Genomic DNA, 15,618 nt, shown 5'->3' on the forward strand with positions numbered 1-15,618 from the left:
TGAATAACAGCCTTTTACTACCGAAATTCCAAGGCTTTTAGGAGCTTTGTGTAGGGAATCCAGGAGAAAGACCAAATATATATATATATATATATATGTTTATAATAAATATCTCACAGTTCCACAGTGGGATATTGAGAAATTATGACTCTGCATTATTGCCCTGTACTGTTTGTAGTCTTTGACGTAGTATCATGCTCCACCTTCTCCACAAACAGCATTAGGTTATTGTTCTGATCCGGAAGTTTACATGGTTTTACATGGTTAGAATTAGAGTGTTACTAAGATTTTCAGGTTCTATTAAATTTAAAACACTTCCTCTAACACATTATTTTGTGGTTTTGAAATTGTTTATACTTCACATGTGAAATTTGACTGCAAAGGCCAGGCATTCTGCTTCATGGCTGTTACTAATGAAGTTGATAATGATAATAAAGTTGACAAAACTGGTTCAGAAGGACTTTGTGTTTATAAATACTGATTCCAGAAAAAGTTCTGCGGATAACTGCTGAAATAAAACAAAACTTACCTTCTTGGCTAAATGAGGGAAATAGTTGCATAAACACTTCCTCTTTCAAAAGCAGAAGCCTGCGGTGTTAGGCTGCAAAGGAAGTGGAGGTTAAATAACCACAGATCTCAGAGTGGCTAGAAACCAGAAACTTAGCCAGGCTTCCTTCTAGAGCATTATTTTTTGATTCTTTTTATGGGGTTAATATGTAGTGTAGGACAGACAAAAAAGAAAAAGAAAAAAGAAAATAAATGTCGTCCCTTTCCTGAGAAGTGAGGAGTTTTGCTGTGATTCTATCATTCTGTGGACATTTATAAAGGCAAGATTTGATGATTTTCTATTCACCATAAAATATCATTTTCCTCCCCTACCAAATAGCAACATCCTAATTGGTGATATCCTCCACTCCTCTATCGTTTAAAAAAAAAATCAGATTGAGTGATTTTTAAAATTTAAAAAGTAGAGTTCATTTAAGAAAACTTGAGAAAAGTGCATATAAAGAAGAAAAAATCATTATAGTTATATAAAATATTGCTAATATTTAGATGTCTGTACCATGAAAAATGGTTTTTCTTTTCTGGAAAGTGTGGAAAATATATCTTTTTTTTTTAACATGTCATATTAGCATTGTTTTGTTGTTGATAAAGATCACAGAGAAAGGAGAGTGTTGCTGTTTAAGGTAGAGACTCCGGCACCAGAGTTCCTGGGTTCAAATTACAGTCCACCACTTATGGGCTGTATGAACTTAAGAGTCACTTAACTGCTCCCTACCTCAGTTTTATCATCTGTAAAATGGGGATGATAATAGCAGCCAACTCAGAAGTTACATGCTTATGTAAAGGACTTAGTATACATTAGTTATTTTCATCAAAATAAAGACTTTTATCATTACAACATTAATATATGTATATAGTAGAAATTTTATAAAATACAGAAAAGCAGAAGAATCAAAATCACCTGTTATTCTAAAACCCAGTGTTAACATTTTGGTATCTTGGTTTTGGTGCATTTTCTCTTGCATAGTTGAGTTCATATTGTATTTCCATTTTGTATATGGATCATAACATAAGCATTTTATGTGCTCTTTCTAAACATAATTTTGAAGGACTTATATAGTCTTTATATAACATCTTATGTAACCATGTTTTACTTACCCTTTCCCCAAAGTTTTGACATTCAGACTGCAATCCCTGCCCCCCAACTGAAATAGTCTGGGACCTGAGTGGTCCCTGGCCAGTGTGGAACCTACAGTTTTTTGTTTTGTTTTGTTGTAAACAGGACCTAATGAGAGCCAATCTATGAACCAGTTAACTGATTGTTCACCATATTATAAATGAGTACGTGAGATACATCTTTGTAAAGGTTTGTCTTCTTCAGTATTACAGGTTATTTCCTTAGACCCTAGTCCCAGAAATGGAAATGCAGGATCAAAAAATAATAAATGTTGTTTTCTGGAAGGGTCATACTGATTTTAAACTTGCAGCAACAATGTATGAACCTGCCCCCACTTTCTGTGGCTCCCAAATCTCTGGGTCACTTCTCATCTGAAACTAGTCAAGGTGCCAAAACATTGCATAGAATTAATCAGCCCTCAGGCTCCTCCTTCCCACTTCCAGTCATTTCTCTCTCCTCCAGGACCTTTTCTTCTTCCTTTCAGAGCTCTTTTCCCTGTCAGCTTTCTCTAATCCCCTTGTTGTAGCCTTCCTCCTCTCCAGTTGGGGGGGGGGGAGTGATATTATTAAACTGCTCCCATTAAGAAGTTAGTGACTTGTGCAGTTAAAAGTGTTATCCGCAGATGGGTCTTTGCATTTGAATAAAAGGGTTCCTGGAACAGTGTTGAACTCAAAGGACTGAACTTGATGGTGGAATTTGGGACACTGTAATAACCAGAGAGGGAGCCATTTTGAGTCTGGGCCCTTCAAGTTATACAAGTAGATGGTAACCAAGACATAAAGCCAGTTCTGTGGATGGGGGAAGCCAAGGCCTGTTTCTGAGAAGACTTCATGTCCTCACTGCCAAAGCACTAACTGCTCAGAGCAGAAACACCTTTTCCTAAAGGTTAAGTGCATCTCTCAGAGGAACTATTAAGGGGAGATTCTTTACTGATTGGCTGTAATAAAAGACTGGTCAGGAGCATGTGTACATTCTTTACATAAAACATAACTTTATGATACCAGGCAGGGCTCCTTTTATGGCTTTTTTATCATCTGGTTGAAATTGCCAAAGGTGTGGAGGTCCTTTGCTTGTGTGTCTGTAGCCCGTGATTTAAGTTGTGTGTCCCTGGGCAAGCAGAGCCAGGTTTAAACTCTGAATTTGAAACCTTGGTTTGAACTCTGAGTCTCAGAAGGTGGGTTTCTTGCGGGAATATTTCTGTTTTAGCAATGTCTTAGGGGCCTTTTATGGCAAGGAATTGTACAGGTGTGTCTGTCTGTGGACTCCTACATCTTTGATGGACTGAAAAGCCAAATAAAGAGTTGAGATGTGTAGCTGAAAGGAGAATGGGTGACAGCTGGATGCAATCACAGGATGCCCTAGATATTTTTGGATAGACAAGGATGGGTACAAACTACGTATTAGAAAGAACTTAAAAGATGAGGCTTCCTGGGTTCAAAGTCTGAGCTGTCCTGAAAGGAGGAAGGGGAGAAATGGAAAGCTTAGCCAATGTTAGTTACCAGTCAGGTGCTCTCAGGAGATTCGGGGACCACAGTTAGACAGGAAGGTGGTCTTGCGGGAGATGGTGGCACCAGCTGGAGCTGGCCAGGTGCCAGCCTCCCTTTCCTCCAGAAAGAAAATGTTTTGGTTGCATAATGGTTCCTCTCTTACTCATAGCTTCATCTGTTCCTTTCTAGCCTGATCCAGTCTGAAGATGACCCCGTTGGTCGCCATGGTATCCAGCCCCCGTGCCCGGCTCTTTGCCTGCTTCCTCAGGCTGGGTGCTCAGCAGGCCAGCCCATTTCAGCTGCACACAGGGGTCGGCCTAGCAGCCAAGAACCACTATGAGGTGCTGGTGCTGGGTGGGGGCAGCGGTGGGATCACCATGGCCGCGCGTATGAAGAGGAGAGTGCAGGCAGAGAATGTGGCCATCATTGAGCCCAGTGAAGTAAGTCTCCCCCTTTTGAGTGTGTGTGTGTACATGTGCATGTGTGTGCGTATGTACCAAGGGTGGGGAGGGGATGACTGTCAGGCACTGTATGTCCTGTGCCTCGCTCTTAGTGCTTCTCCTGGGCACAAAAAGTAGGTAGTCCAAAAAGATTGGAGAAGGTAGAGAAAGAGAGAGAGAGGACAGATCACTTGGCTTTATATGTTCTTCTCTGTATTAATTTCTTAGGGCTGCCATAACAAATTACCACAAGCCGAGTGGGCTTAAAACAGTAGATATTTATTCGTTCACAGTGCTGGAGGCCAGAAGCCCTGAACCAAGGTGTCAGCAGGGCCCAGCTCCCCCGTCCTCTCTCCTAGCTTCTGTAGTGTGGTCAATCCTTGGTGTTCCTTGGCTTATAGTTGCGTCACTACAATCTGTGTCTTCGTCTTCACCTGACCTTCTTATAAGGACCCCAGTAACTGGATAGGGCCCACTCTAATCCAGTATAACCTCATCTTAACTTCCTTAACTTACACCTGCAAAGACCCGATTTCCAAATAAGGTCACATTCACAGGTACCAGGGTTAGGACTCCAACCTGTCTTTTTTGGGACAGACAATTCAACCCAGGAAACCCTCCTCCTCCAACATTATGTCCACAGGAAAATCAACGGTCATTATACTTTCCTACTTCTGTTCCAGTCTGGAGAAAGGCTGATGAGTTGAGGGGTGGGGAGGCCTCTGGGAACGTGTCAGTAGGTTTCAGAAATTTAAGTGCAAGGAATTATAATCATGTTACAAGGCAGAAAAAGGTAGCAGACACCAGGAGGGAAGTCAGAAACTGTTCCTAAGGCACTATTTCATGAAAACTATTTTAAAATTGTCTAAAATCTTTAGAAAAATCTTGAAATTGTTGGTGGTTTGCCTTTTTCCGAGGAACCAGGCACGTACCAGCGGGGAGCTGTATCCTTGGGAGGGAAAAGCACAATGGATTTGGTACCTGTTTGGTGGGGAGGGGAGGGCAAGACAGTCTCCCCAGTAGCAAATGAGGCTGCCCAGGCTTTGTTGTTATCTCTGACTGGTATGCTGTGAACTGAGAGGAGACTAGAAGATGCTGTCTATCACTTTCCTTTTAAAAGTGATTCAGGGACAACATTTTAAATGACAATGGTTTGAGAGTTGTGTCAGGTGGCATATGGTGTACTGTATGTAACCCTTAACCAGGGGCTACTCTTTGTGATAAGATGGCTGCTCTGAGACACTGGACACAATTCAGGAGGCCAGAATCATTTCCGTCTTGCCCCTCGAGGAAGTGCAGAACAGGAGTTTATCCAAGGAGCTGCCAGTGGCTCAGGAGGTTGGCACTTTCCTTCCGGTTCTAGTTTAGTGATTGCTGGAACTGATGCTTATTCATAGTCTAAAAAAAGTCCTAACTTGTATTTTCATTCCTTTTTCTGGTCCAGAAGGACTTGAAATTGTTGAGCTCTCACAATTGGAGACCTCTGCCTCTTCTCCTCCTGGCTCACATCCATTATTGGCTACAGGGAGATTGCAAAGCCATTCCTCATGTACTCTTCACTTCTCGGTGGGTGTTGGCAATTCTGTCCAACCAGTTTGGGGCATTTTGGCAATGTTGAGAGCTCTTGGTCCCCCAATCCACTCCATAAGTGAACTGGAGTTTTCAGAAGCCATTAAACCAATCTGACCTTTGCCACTGAGTCAAGAACTTTCACAACCAACTCAGATCAAGAGTGGACCATCTGAAGCAAGACAACTCCAGAAAACAGTGGAAGTTTGGGCATGTTGCATTATGGGGTAGCATTTGGTGCCTACTCACTTTGGGTGTAAAACCTCTTAGAAAAGAGAAGGGGGTTAATACAGCTGATGGGGAATGTCTGTGTCTTCCACGGGCTTGGGACACAGTTGGAAGTTAATGAAGTTTTGAGATCCCCAGAGTGGCTGTAAACTTTTCAGACTTACCATAGTACCTACAAACTTCTGAGGAACCATATTTAGGTTACGGGGCTTAATTTTATTTATATCAGTGCACATAAATGTATCTATAATGTGTGTATATATGCATGTATGTACAACATACATATGTTAAATACCCAATCAACTGCCAGCAGTAAATAATACAATGATCACTAAAGATAGTTTGTGGCTTTTTTCAAAGATCTTGGCAAAATTCTTGCGTAGCTGACTGCCCTTCAGAGCTTAGCGTCATAGGAGACACCAGTGGGAGAAGGGATGGGGAATAGCCTGGAGACTTTCTATGTGATACTCCAAGGGTCAGGGGGGAGTCACCGAGACAGTCTAGCTCAGGTACCTTTAGTTATGACCCTTTTTATCAGCCTCAAGTTGAAATGAATCTCCGAATACTTTCTCAGAGACACTTCTACCAGCCAGTCTGGACACTGGTGGGTGCTGGTGTTAAACAGTTGTCTTCATCTGGCCGTCCCACAGCAAGTGTGATTCCATGTGGTGTAGAATGGATCAAAGCTAGAGTGGTTGAGCTGAACCCAGACAAGAACTGCGTCCACACAGACAACGGCAAGGAGGTAACCACCGGGGTCCTTTGGCTTTTGTTAATCTGAGGGCTTATATGAAATGCACAGCCATTAGCAAACTGGACAACTTCATGAGCAGAGGGTGGTATATATGCGTGTATGTGTGTGTTGAATACTGCATGAGATGGGAGGGTGTGTGGTGAATGGAGGATGGGATAGAAGGAAGGACTGAGTGATGATAAATTAATAAATGAACAACTAAGACACGTATTTGTGAACACCCACTGTTTGCCCTGTTGCTTGGCACAGTATTTTGCACCTGAATGTTTATTGAACAAATACTACTGCTACGTGCTAAAATGGCAGGTTCTTCTTCCTTTTTCCTTTGAAATGACCAGCTTCTCTACCTGATGGATGGACTCCCAGAGGAAGGGAATGTTGGACAATATCTATCCCAGTTACACGACGGAGAGCTCTGCCAGGGTTGTAAGGGAAGGTTCGTGCCAGAATTGATGTTGCTGGAGCTGGAGGCTTATAATTACTCAGCACCATTTAGAAGGCTCCCCCCCCCACCCCCGCGACTACCAGGGATCAAAGCTTTTCAGCAACTGCTGTCCCTTTGATTGAGGGGATGAGAACAGGATGGTGGGATGAAAGGCTCAGAAGCCATTTGCAGCATCATGTCCCCTCGCTGCTGCTGAGCCCATGACAGCAGCAGACTATGCAGCAGCCATCATGCTGCACACTGCCTCTTCCAGGCTTCCATGGTTCTTGGGCCCCCTGGGTGTTATTGGCCTTAATACCCTCCTCACTCTCCCTCCAAATTGGGCACTCTGGCATTTAAAAAGAATTGTAGAATTTGAGAGTTGGTGGGAATCTGAAACGTTTTCAAGTCCAACCCCTTCCTCTAGGCAGGACCTCATTGGCCACAGGCATTCGTAAGTTTTCCTTGGGTCATAGATCTTTCGAACACCTGATAAAAGAATGCACATATGTACCTTTCCTTCTTTCCTTCCTTCCTTCCTTCCTTCCTTCCTTCCTTCCTTCCTTCCTTCCTTCCATCCTTCCTTCCTTCCACAAATATTTATTAAGCATCTACTATAAGCTAGGTACACAGTTTTAGGGTTATACGAGTGAACAAAAACAGACAAAAATCTTTACTGTCCCGGATTTTAAATAATAGACATAATAAGTAAATTATATAGTGTGTTAGAAGGTGATGAATATTAATGAAAAATAATGGAGCCACATAATTGGGATTGGGACACGGGGTGGGGGATTGAATTGAAAATGAATTGGTATTTACATGTCTCAGGGTCAAGGAATTCTCTAACAACAATGAAGAGTTATTCCTCTTCATTTTTTAAGATTATATGAAAGTTCTGCCTTTAGTGGGTCAGAACTGTAGTCTTTCTTATTCTTTCTTGGGCCCCCAGTGTGTTACTGGACTCAATACCTTTCTTGTTCCTGGTTCTTCCTGTAGGGGAGGAGAGGATGTCTTTCCTCTTGTGTGGAGAAACCCTTCAACTATTTTAAGATGGTTCTCACAGTCTGTGTCAGTCTTCTCTTCTGATAGACTTGTCCTCCTTCCCCATTTTCCTTGACCCTTCCTCATAGTTCATGGCCTCCAGTCCCTTCACTACCCTCCTTACTCTGCTTTGGACATCATCTGGTTTGTTCATGCCTCTATGAAAGAGGCACCTGGAAGAGTAAATGGCTCTACAGAACAGCCCAGAAGAGAGTGGCCATCTCTCCCACAGTCGGATGTAGCGTAAGCTAGCATTTGCCTTTTTAGTAACAGTTACCACAATGCTGATTCATGATGGCCTTGAGGTCCATTCACATCTCTGGGTCCTTTTTTCACATGATCCACTGTCACATCAGGCTTCCCCCATCCTAAAATAAATAATATTTGGTGTATTATTTAATATTGATTTTAATTCAATTAAAGTTTTTATATATTATTTTACCCCTGTTGATGAACTTCCTTATTTTCCCCCAGAAGGTCCAGGAGAGCAGACTGAATTAAACACAACATTGTTCTCAGTTCCCAAGATTGAGCCTTGGGGCTCATTTCCCTTGCCAGTTTGCTGCCTGCTCATAGGGCCAGGAGACTTGTATCTTATAACCCATATTGCCCTTTTGGTATAGCAGTGCCTGCCCCACTTGATTGGACTATTTTACATTACAGGACTAGCTCAGAGCTCTTTGTGGTTGGGTTTGTGCTCCTCTTAGGATCTCATCTCTTGAGCATGAGAGGCACAGGTGAGGGGGGTGTTCTCCCTTCTGAGCCCTGCTTAGACTTCCCAGGCTTAGACCCTTATGAAAGTTGTAGTGTCTTGTTTTAGGGCTGGGAAAGAAGTTGGTGCAAGCTGGTGGGACTTCCTTCCAAGAATTTTAAAGCAAAAGTATTTCATAGTCAGATATCAGAAGTCTGCATATTACATACATCTCATGGGAGATGTCATCTTATTGGTTGCACCAAGTGGATGCTGGAGAAATGTTGCTATTATTATTTTTAAAAGGATACATAAAAACAAGGAAAAGGAGATATTTATTGAGTCTCCACTACGTGTCAGCATAGTTCTTGACTACTGACTCTCTGAAAGCAGGTTTGCAATCTGCACACCCATGTTGATGCTCTTCTTTTTCTAGATTACTAAGAGATACCTACTTAATAGATGAAACGGATAAACATGCTTTTCACGAAGTTGTTAGGCATAGTTTCAGAATTTACCTCCCCTACCACCTGTATAACATTAGAATATTTGCCCATATTTAGGCTTCTGGCGAGGTCTGCAGTGTTCTCTGCAGTTGCTCAAAAGTCTTGTCTACAAGTTTTTGCAATTCCTTCGAGTTTAGATCATCTGGCCTCAAAACTTGAATTCATTCAAAGGCTTGAAGCTTTCTTTTTATTCTTTGCTACTTTAGGGTTTATTCTCCCTTAATGATTTTTTTTCATAATCTTAAGCTTATCTGTTATCACTAACCCTAAAAAATAATCAATATTATGCTCTAATAGAACCATCGAGACACGCACAAACCAAAGCCTTTTTTTGTTGACAGTGTTCATGTGTTTTACCTGTAGATAATCAGCCCAGACCCCGTGCCACCTCTGACCTCACATACCCTGAAGACTCAACAGAGTTCAGTCATCCACTTAATGGGCCCAGTACACTTTCCTACAGAACAAGGAATTTCAGGGCACCCGCTGTCTATGGAAAGGCAAATCATATGGATGATGAGGTGTATATCATCTATCCACTTTGATAAATGGCAAACAATTGAAATCATTCGTCCAACACGCATTACTGAGTTTCTCACTTTAATTTAGTGACTATGCTGGATTCTTGGAATATAAAGAGTAAGATAACCTTTATCCTCTGGGCTGTTTGATGTAGTAGGGGAGGAGAGCACTGCTGTACAACTTGACAAGTGTCATAAAGCATCAGGTACACTGTGCTAAGGGAATCCCCAGGAGGCGTCAGTGAGGAGGAAGATTGAATCATAGGAAAGCCTCGCTGTGGAAGTGAGGATGGAGTTGCATCTTCTGGATCCCAGGGCAGGACCTCTTCAGTAAGGGGCTTGCTCCTCTTGGCTTCCCAGCCTGGGCCAAGCACTCTTGCATCTTGGAGTCCTCTCTCTCCAACTGGGATCTGCTCAGCTTGTGTGCTTTGCTTCTCTATTTAGTACAAGAGTGAGGCAGTTACCAACTGTTGCTTTTCTAAGCTTCTGACTTTCATTGCAATCCTTCTCCATCACTAGTTTTCTAGGCAAGTTCTTCTTGCTTACACTTCTTGGTTTCAACTTGTCTTCCTCCTGATTCTAAACACGCATTTCTGTCATGATAAATATAGAGCCTTTTCTTCTCAGCATGAATAATCACACTACCTCTATTTAAAGAGGGGACTTTTAAATTCCAAACAGATCATTAAATAAGATCAGGTACATTATATTACATCCTTTTCAATGACCCTCAAAATAGCAGTTGCTCTGTTATGATATTGATCAATCTATATGACAGATCAGATTTGCTTCAGATTCACATATTATCCCACAGATTTTAAAGAAAGTTGATTTTTTTTTTAAATTAGAAAGTCATTCTCCCACTCCTCCACATGAAAAAGTGTTAACACAAGCACTGCACAAAACGTGTGGCCTCTGTGCTGTCATTCTCCACTGTGTAAAAATATAGGAGTCTCTAGCTCTCAGAAGTCTGGCAGGTTATATAATATTTGTGAAGCAGTGAGGTGTGGGGCAATAGAGAATGGTGGGCATGATGGCACACTGGGACGTGAGTCCCTCCCTACTGCACCGCCCACCACCCACAGACCCACATTATTCATATTAAGAAATGGAAGCATGGTGTTGGCCACATAGATGTCTGGGGCCGAGTTATCGAGTTATTGCTTAGACTACCACTTTTTCGGTCCTGGTCTAAAATGGCATTGTTTTGTGTTGCAGATCTCCTACAAATATCTAATTATTGCTCTCGGAATCCAGCTGGACTATGAGAAGGTACAGTTTTAAACTACTTCTGTGTTCACTGACCTACTTATGCCAAGATTAAACACTGCATTTAGTGGCTTTATCTTCATTTTGACAAGAAAGACTACTAAGAAATCCTCTTCCAGTTTTATTTCTTAGCAGTCTTTTATAGTTTTAAAAGTCTTATATAAGATTCTGTCAATGATAATATGATCTAGCTCTAAGCTTTAATCAGGATTCAGCATGCCCATGCTCTAATGGGAATTCTTGCAAAAGAGCAACCTTTCCCATACTTACCAGTAAACTGCCTTTCTATATAGGACTGAGTTGACTGCATTACAGATGAAATTTTCCTTTGAAAGTAAGATTTAGATTACGAATTCTTAAACAGACTTTAAGGGTAAAATACCAGCAATTAGTTTATCAGAAGCTAGGAGGAGTTCTGGGTTTTGCTGTGTAGAACCTGGGTTTTTGGTACAAAGTGACTGACACAATATAAATACTACCCTGGAAGTTCCTTAGATCTCCCTGGTCAGTGAACTAGGGAGCCAGATGCTGTCTGACAATTGTGAGGTTCAAGTTTAGTTTTCTAAAACATGGAGTGAGTCAGTAATTATGATTTCTAGAAGTTTGTTGGGGACTCTGGATAAATAGTGGAAGCACATAAAGCAGCGTGATAACCAGGTCACAAACTCCAGGAATGTGATACAGGCAAGGGCCTCATCTGAGTTGTTTCTCAGTAAGAGTCTTTGACGTGTGTTTTTGTATAAAAACCCAGAGTCATGACGTGTCCAGGGTGAGGGTAGTGACAATGTCCTAGGATGTGTTCTGTGAAGTTTCAAAGGAGCCATGAGTTGGTGTGAAGGTTGTGATGGGTTTGGTCATGGTGTCGTGGTCACGAGTCTCATGTAACAAGCTGTGGAGTAGACGATATGGACAGAGGTGCCAATTACAGCTTCTGGGAGGTCCACGTCTCTCAGAAGAGCCCCAGAAGTGGTGAGATGTGCTGTCTTGGCTAAGTCCACGGTACCGTTTCCCTGACAGTCCTAGTGTTGTATGAGCAGGACTGTTTGAAGAGACCAGTAGTGAGAGTCCTTGGCAGTCTCTTGCAGGAAACAATAATATTTAAAAGTAGCTATTATTAGGGAGTCTCTACTATGCACCAGAGACCATGCTAGGAATTTAATATTGATTCCTCACAACTACTTGTGAGATAGGTATTTTTATTTCCACTTAAGAGACGAGGAAACTGAAGCTACTCTATTACCTGGCACTCTTTGATTGCAGACAATAGAAAACTACTCAGATTATTGTAAACAAAAAGGGGATTTATATAACGAGCATACCAAAGTGTATGGATCTCTAGGGCAGGAATGTGGCTGGGCCTCCAGAAGGGCTGGATCTTTGATTTGGGTTCTGTTGGATCCCAAATCCCAGGCAGCCGCTGTCTGCCCAGCTGTCTCTGCCTCTTTCTCCTGCCAGCTGCATGAGGTCTCTGCAGTGTGGTGTCCTGCTCGCTGGCTTGATCAGTGTGATAGGACACTCCACAGCTCCCAGCGTATAGCCTATTACTGTGTAGCCAAAGTGGGGTCCGATCTCATCTCTTCCTCTGATTCCCCCTGCCTCCCTCTGCTTCCCAGAGAAGCAACTTGGATTAGATGAGGCATCATAAACTACCCTTTATGACCAGGTCTTCCTAAAAGGTGGTTGGTTGCCACCTTATGGCACCTTTATCCTTAACAAAAGCTTCTTCAGACTAGAGAAAAACAATGAAGGTGATAAGCGATCAGCTATTTGTTTATCCTTGGATAGTGAGTTTTGCTTTGGGAACCAGGAAGTACGGAGGTCCTATGGTAAGAGTCCTAGGTAGTGGTCAGGGGCTTCAGTGTCTGGTTCTGGAAGATTCTACGTGGGTCACTCAATCTTGCTCTACTTCAGTTTTCTCATCTGTGTTTATGGTCAAATAATATTTCCTTCCTTCCCTCAGAGGAATATAGTGTATATACAATGTTAGCATAGATGTGAAACTGCAGAAATATTAAAATGCAAAGTAATTTGATAATAATGAATGATTATTATTGTCGAAACTGCTAATATTACAACCACTTAAACTGCAGCAGGAGATATGATCAGTAATCAGGAATAGTTGCTCTTAACATTGGATGTTATGGAGGAGGTCATAAAACTGTTTCCTTGAGACCTGAGGGATAGGTGTCGAGTGACTCCAGAGGTGATGGCCCTACATTCTGGAGAACAGGCTGGGGAGGTTCTGGTGACTGTATTTTGAGTTTCCTGCTCTTGCTGGAAGAGCTGGTGCCTGAGTCTCTTAACTCAGTCTGTGTCATGTTCATTGTGCTCTGTGAACCTTCCAACATTTAAGACAAGTATCCGATTAATCTTACTGGCAGGAATACACTAACACAGAGCACTTATTATGTATTTTACACGCATGGTCTCATTTACTTCTGTCAACAACCCTAATAAGCAGGTACTTTTATCCCCATTTTACAGATGATGAGCAAGAGCTTCTCAAGCCTTCTCAAGTGTGCATCAGAATCACCTGGAGGGCCTATTAGAATAGATTTCGGGGCTAGTCAGGAATCAGGGGGTCTGATTCAGTAGGTTTGGGGTGGGGTCTGAGAATGTGCATTTTCAGCAAGTTTCCGGGTGTGTCTGGAAACCATAGTTGGAGACCCAGTGGCTTAGACATATCAGGTAATTGACACGGGGTAATCACACTCACAAGTGGAAAAGCTAGGATACAAGCCAGGTCTGTGGGATTACCAAGTCCATGTTTTTAATTACCTGTCTTTACCCAGAGTTTTATCTGGTACAACCTGCTGAAGGGTAATTTAAGTTTGCTATTATTGACAACATAGCTCTTGGTTCTGCCTCTCACTCTTCTTCCCAGTAAGGCAACTAGTTCTCCAAAAGGGAAGTATGGTGGCTTCTTGTCCTCACTCTGTTGGTGGGAAGAGATGTATTCAAATCACGGTCTCAAGGCCAGGGAGGTGGAGGGGCTCCCCTATAGCAGCTTGACAGGTGCTATAGCGCTGGTCTTAGCAGCTTGCTCACCCACCTGGAAGATTCTAATGTGTGTGTGTGACCCTCCTGCCTCCTCCATTGTGTGTGAGTACTAGGGGTGTATAATTGTACTGAAATGCTTTTGAGGTTGTAGACATGGCAAAGAACAAGGACTCTAAAGCCATTTGCACTTCTGTTAAAATTTTTTTTCTTTGTGTGTGTTTTTTTGCAGATTAAAGGTCTACCTGAAGCTTTTGCTCACCCCAAAATAGGGTCTAATTATTCAGTTAGTACGGTAGAGAAGACATGGAAGGCTATGCAGGACTTCAAGGAAGGCAATGCCATCTTTACCTTCCCAAATACTCCGATAAAGTGTGCTGGAGCGCCACAGAAAATCATGTATTTATCGGAAGCCTATTTCAGGAAGGTATGCTTCTTTTCCAGGGACAGAGACAAGGGGGCAGATGGTGCTAATTCAGTGATTGTCAGAATTCCATTTTTATCCATGTCAAAATACCTTTTTTTATTTCTAAATTTTATCACATATGTACAAAATTATATTTTTGTAATTATATTACAAAGTTTATAAAATAGAAAAAGGAAGAAGTCCCTCATAATTCAGTTGATTTAATATAGCTGCTGTCATCAATTTGACATGACCTTCCACTTTTTTCCTATGCAAAACATGTTACAATCATACTGTACATACAAATTTAAATGTGTTACATGTTGTTAAATAGTCATTGTAACATACTTTTAAATGTGTGTATAAAAGTCCACTGGGAGGTATGATAGAGATCGTTTAAATATTTCCACATGGTTAGACAATTAGTTCGTTGTTCATCTTTATACATAATAGTATCCTCAACTGGCCCACTCAAGTTCAAGGTTACGAATATTTTCTGGTTTTTGATATGTAGCAAGTATAATAGGCAATATGACAGTTCTAAAGGCAAAAACAACTGTTCACGTAGAACCGCAAACCTTACTGGAAAGAGGTATTTGAGTGGGGACACTTTCTCAGCATCCTTCAGACACATTCTGTCAGAGCAGTTGTTCGCAGCTCAAGAACATGTGGCGTGAAGCTGGGAGGAAGCTGCTCTTGCTCTCCTGCCTTTGTGTGGGATGTCACATTGGGTTTACCAAAGCATGGTTTGGCTTGAGACAGTGGCAGGATTGAAAGCAGCCTATGGTTTTGTGAAGGGACAGGTGGGAGGAGGGGAGAGGAAGATGGGACTGAAGGGATGTTGAATGTGCACGTGGAAGCTGGTACTGGGCAAGCCTTCACCTGAGTCATTTAAACCAGCACTAAGCCTGTGGGGTGGGGAATTAAGGAACAGTTTCAGTCATCGTTTCTGTTTCTAAGAAAGGCCACTCTGAGTCATGAGAATTTTGGGTTGACACAGAGTTTGGAGGTTCTTACCCACCTAAGTTCTTTCAAATAGTGAGATCCAGGTGAGCAAATCCTAAAAGGAGCTGAACGAAGGAAAAGAGTTAAGAGACGAGTTGTTTCTTTCCTCCTGGAAATCCTCTTTGCTTAACTCTTTTTTCCCAATTCTTGGATGGCCTGAGAGAAGTTTCTATTTCAGGTGCCATAAGATCTTAGTTGTTTGGATGAATACGAGCCTCTCTGAAACACGAACAATGACTAGAGTGTGTGAGCCAAGGGGACCCGGGAGCCTAGTCTAATTCACTGCTGCCCTCTCAGCACCTAGAACAGTATCTGGCCAACTCTGGGACCTCAGTGAACAGTTACTGAGTGAATGAACAAATGAACATATGAATAAGAAATTCAGCTCCATTTTTACCTGGAACATACCTCACCTCTGGCCTTTGATTGAACAGTGCCCACCTCCACCCTGAGTCAAGTGTGTGCTTTGTCGTGTTGCTGACAGAAAATAAGGAGGCAGTGGATTGGTCCACACCTCTCCCCACCAGAGTATAGCGATGGACAAAGCTGGTGAGGTCTCTTCTGAAGGTTTTAATTCTGGCTTCAGTTAAAAAAAA

General features: G+C 42.2%; 1 protein-coding gene across 4 annotated transcripts in view; it reads left to right on the plus strand.

Moving 5' to 3' along the window:
* The window catches only part of SQOR (sulfide quinone oxidoreductase), a 41,373-nt gene that overhangs the window by 13,535 nt on the left and 12,220 nt on the right, over window positions 1-15,618 (plus strand). For all 4 annotated transcript variants that reach the window (XM_081049682.1, XM_081049681.1, XM_081049683.1 and 1 more), the window contains exons 2-5: window positions 3,358-3,608; window positions 5,980-6,150; window positions 10,564-10,617; window positions 13,844-14,038. In XM_081049682.1, coding sequence (XP_080905808.1) covers window positions 3,375-3,608; window positions 5,980-6,150; window positions 10,564-10,617; window positions 13,844-14,038 — 654 coding nt within the window. In that variant the 5' untranslated portion in view covers window positions 3,358-3,374. The remainder of the gene's footprint in view (window positions 1-3,357; window positions 3,609-5,979; window positions 6,151-10,563; window positions 10,618-13,843; window positions 14,039-15,618) is intronic.

Source organism: Rhinolophus hipposideros (genome assembly GCF_964194185.1).
Source record: "Rhinolophus hipposideros genome assembly, chromosome: 5".
Classification (NCBI taxonomy): domain Eukaryota; kingdom Metazoa; phylum Chordata; class Mammalia; order Chiroptera; family Rhinolophidae; genus Rhinolophus; species Rhinolophus hipposideros.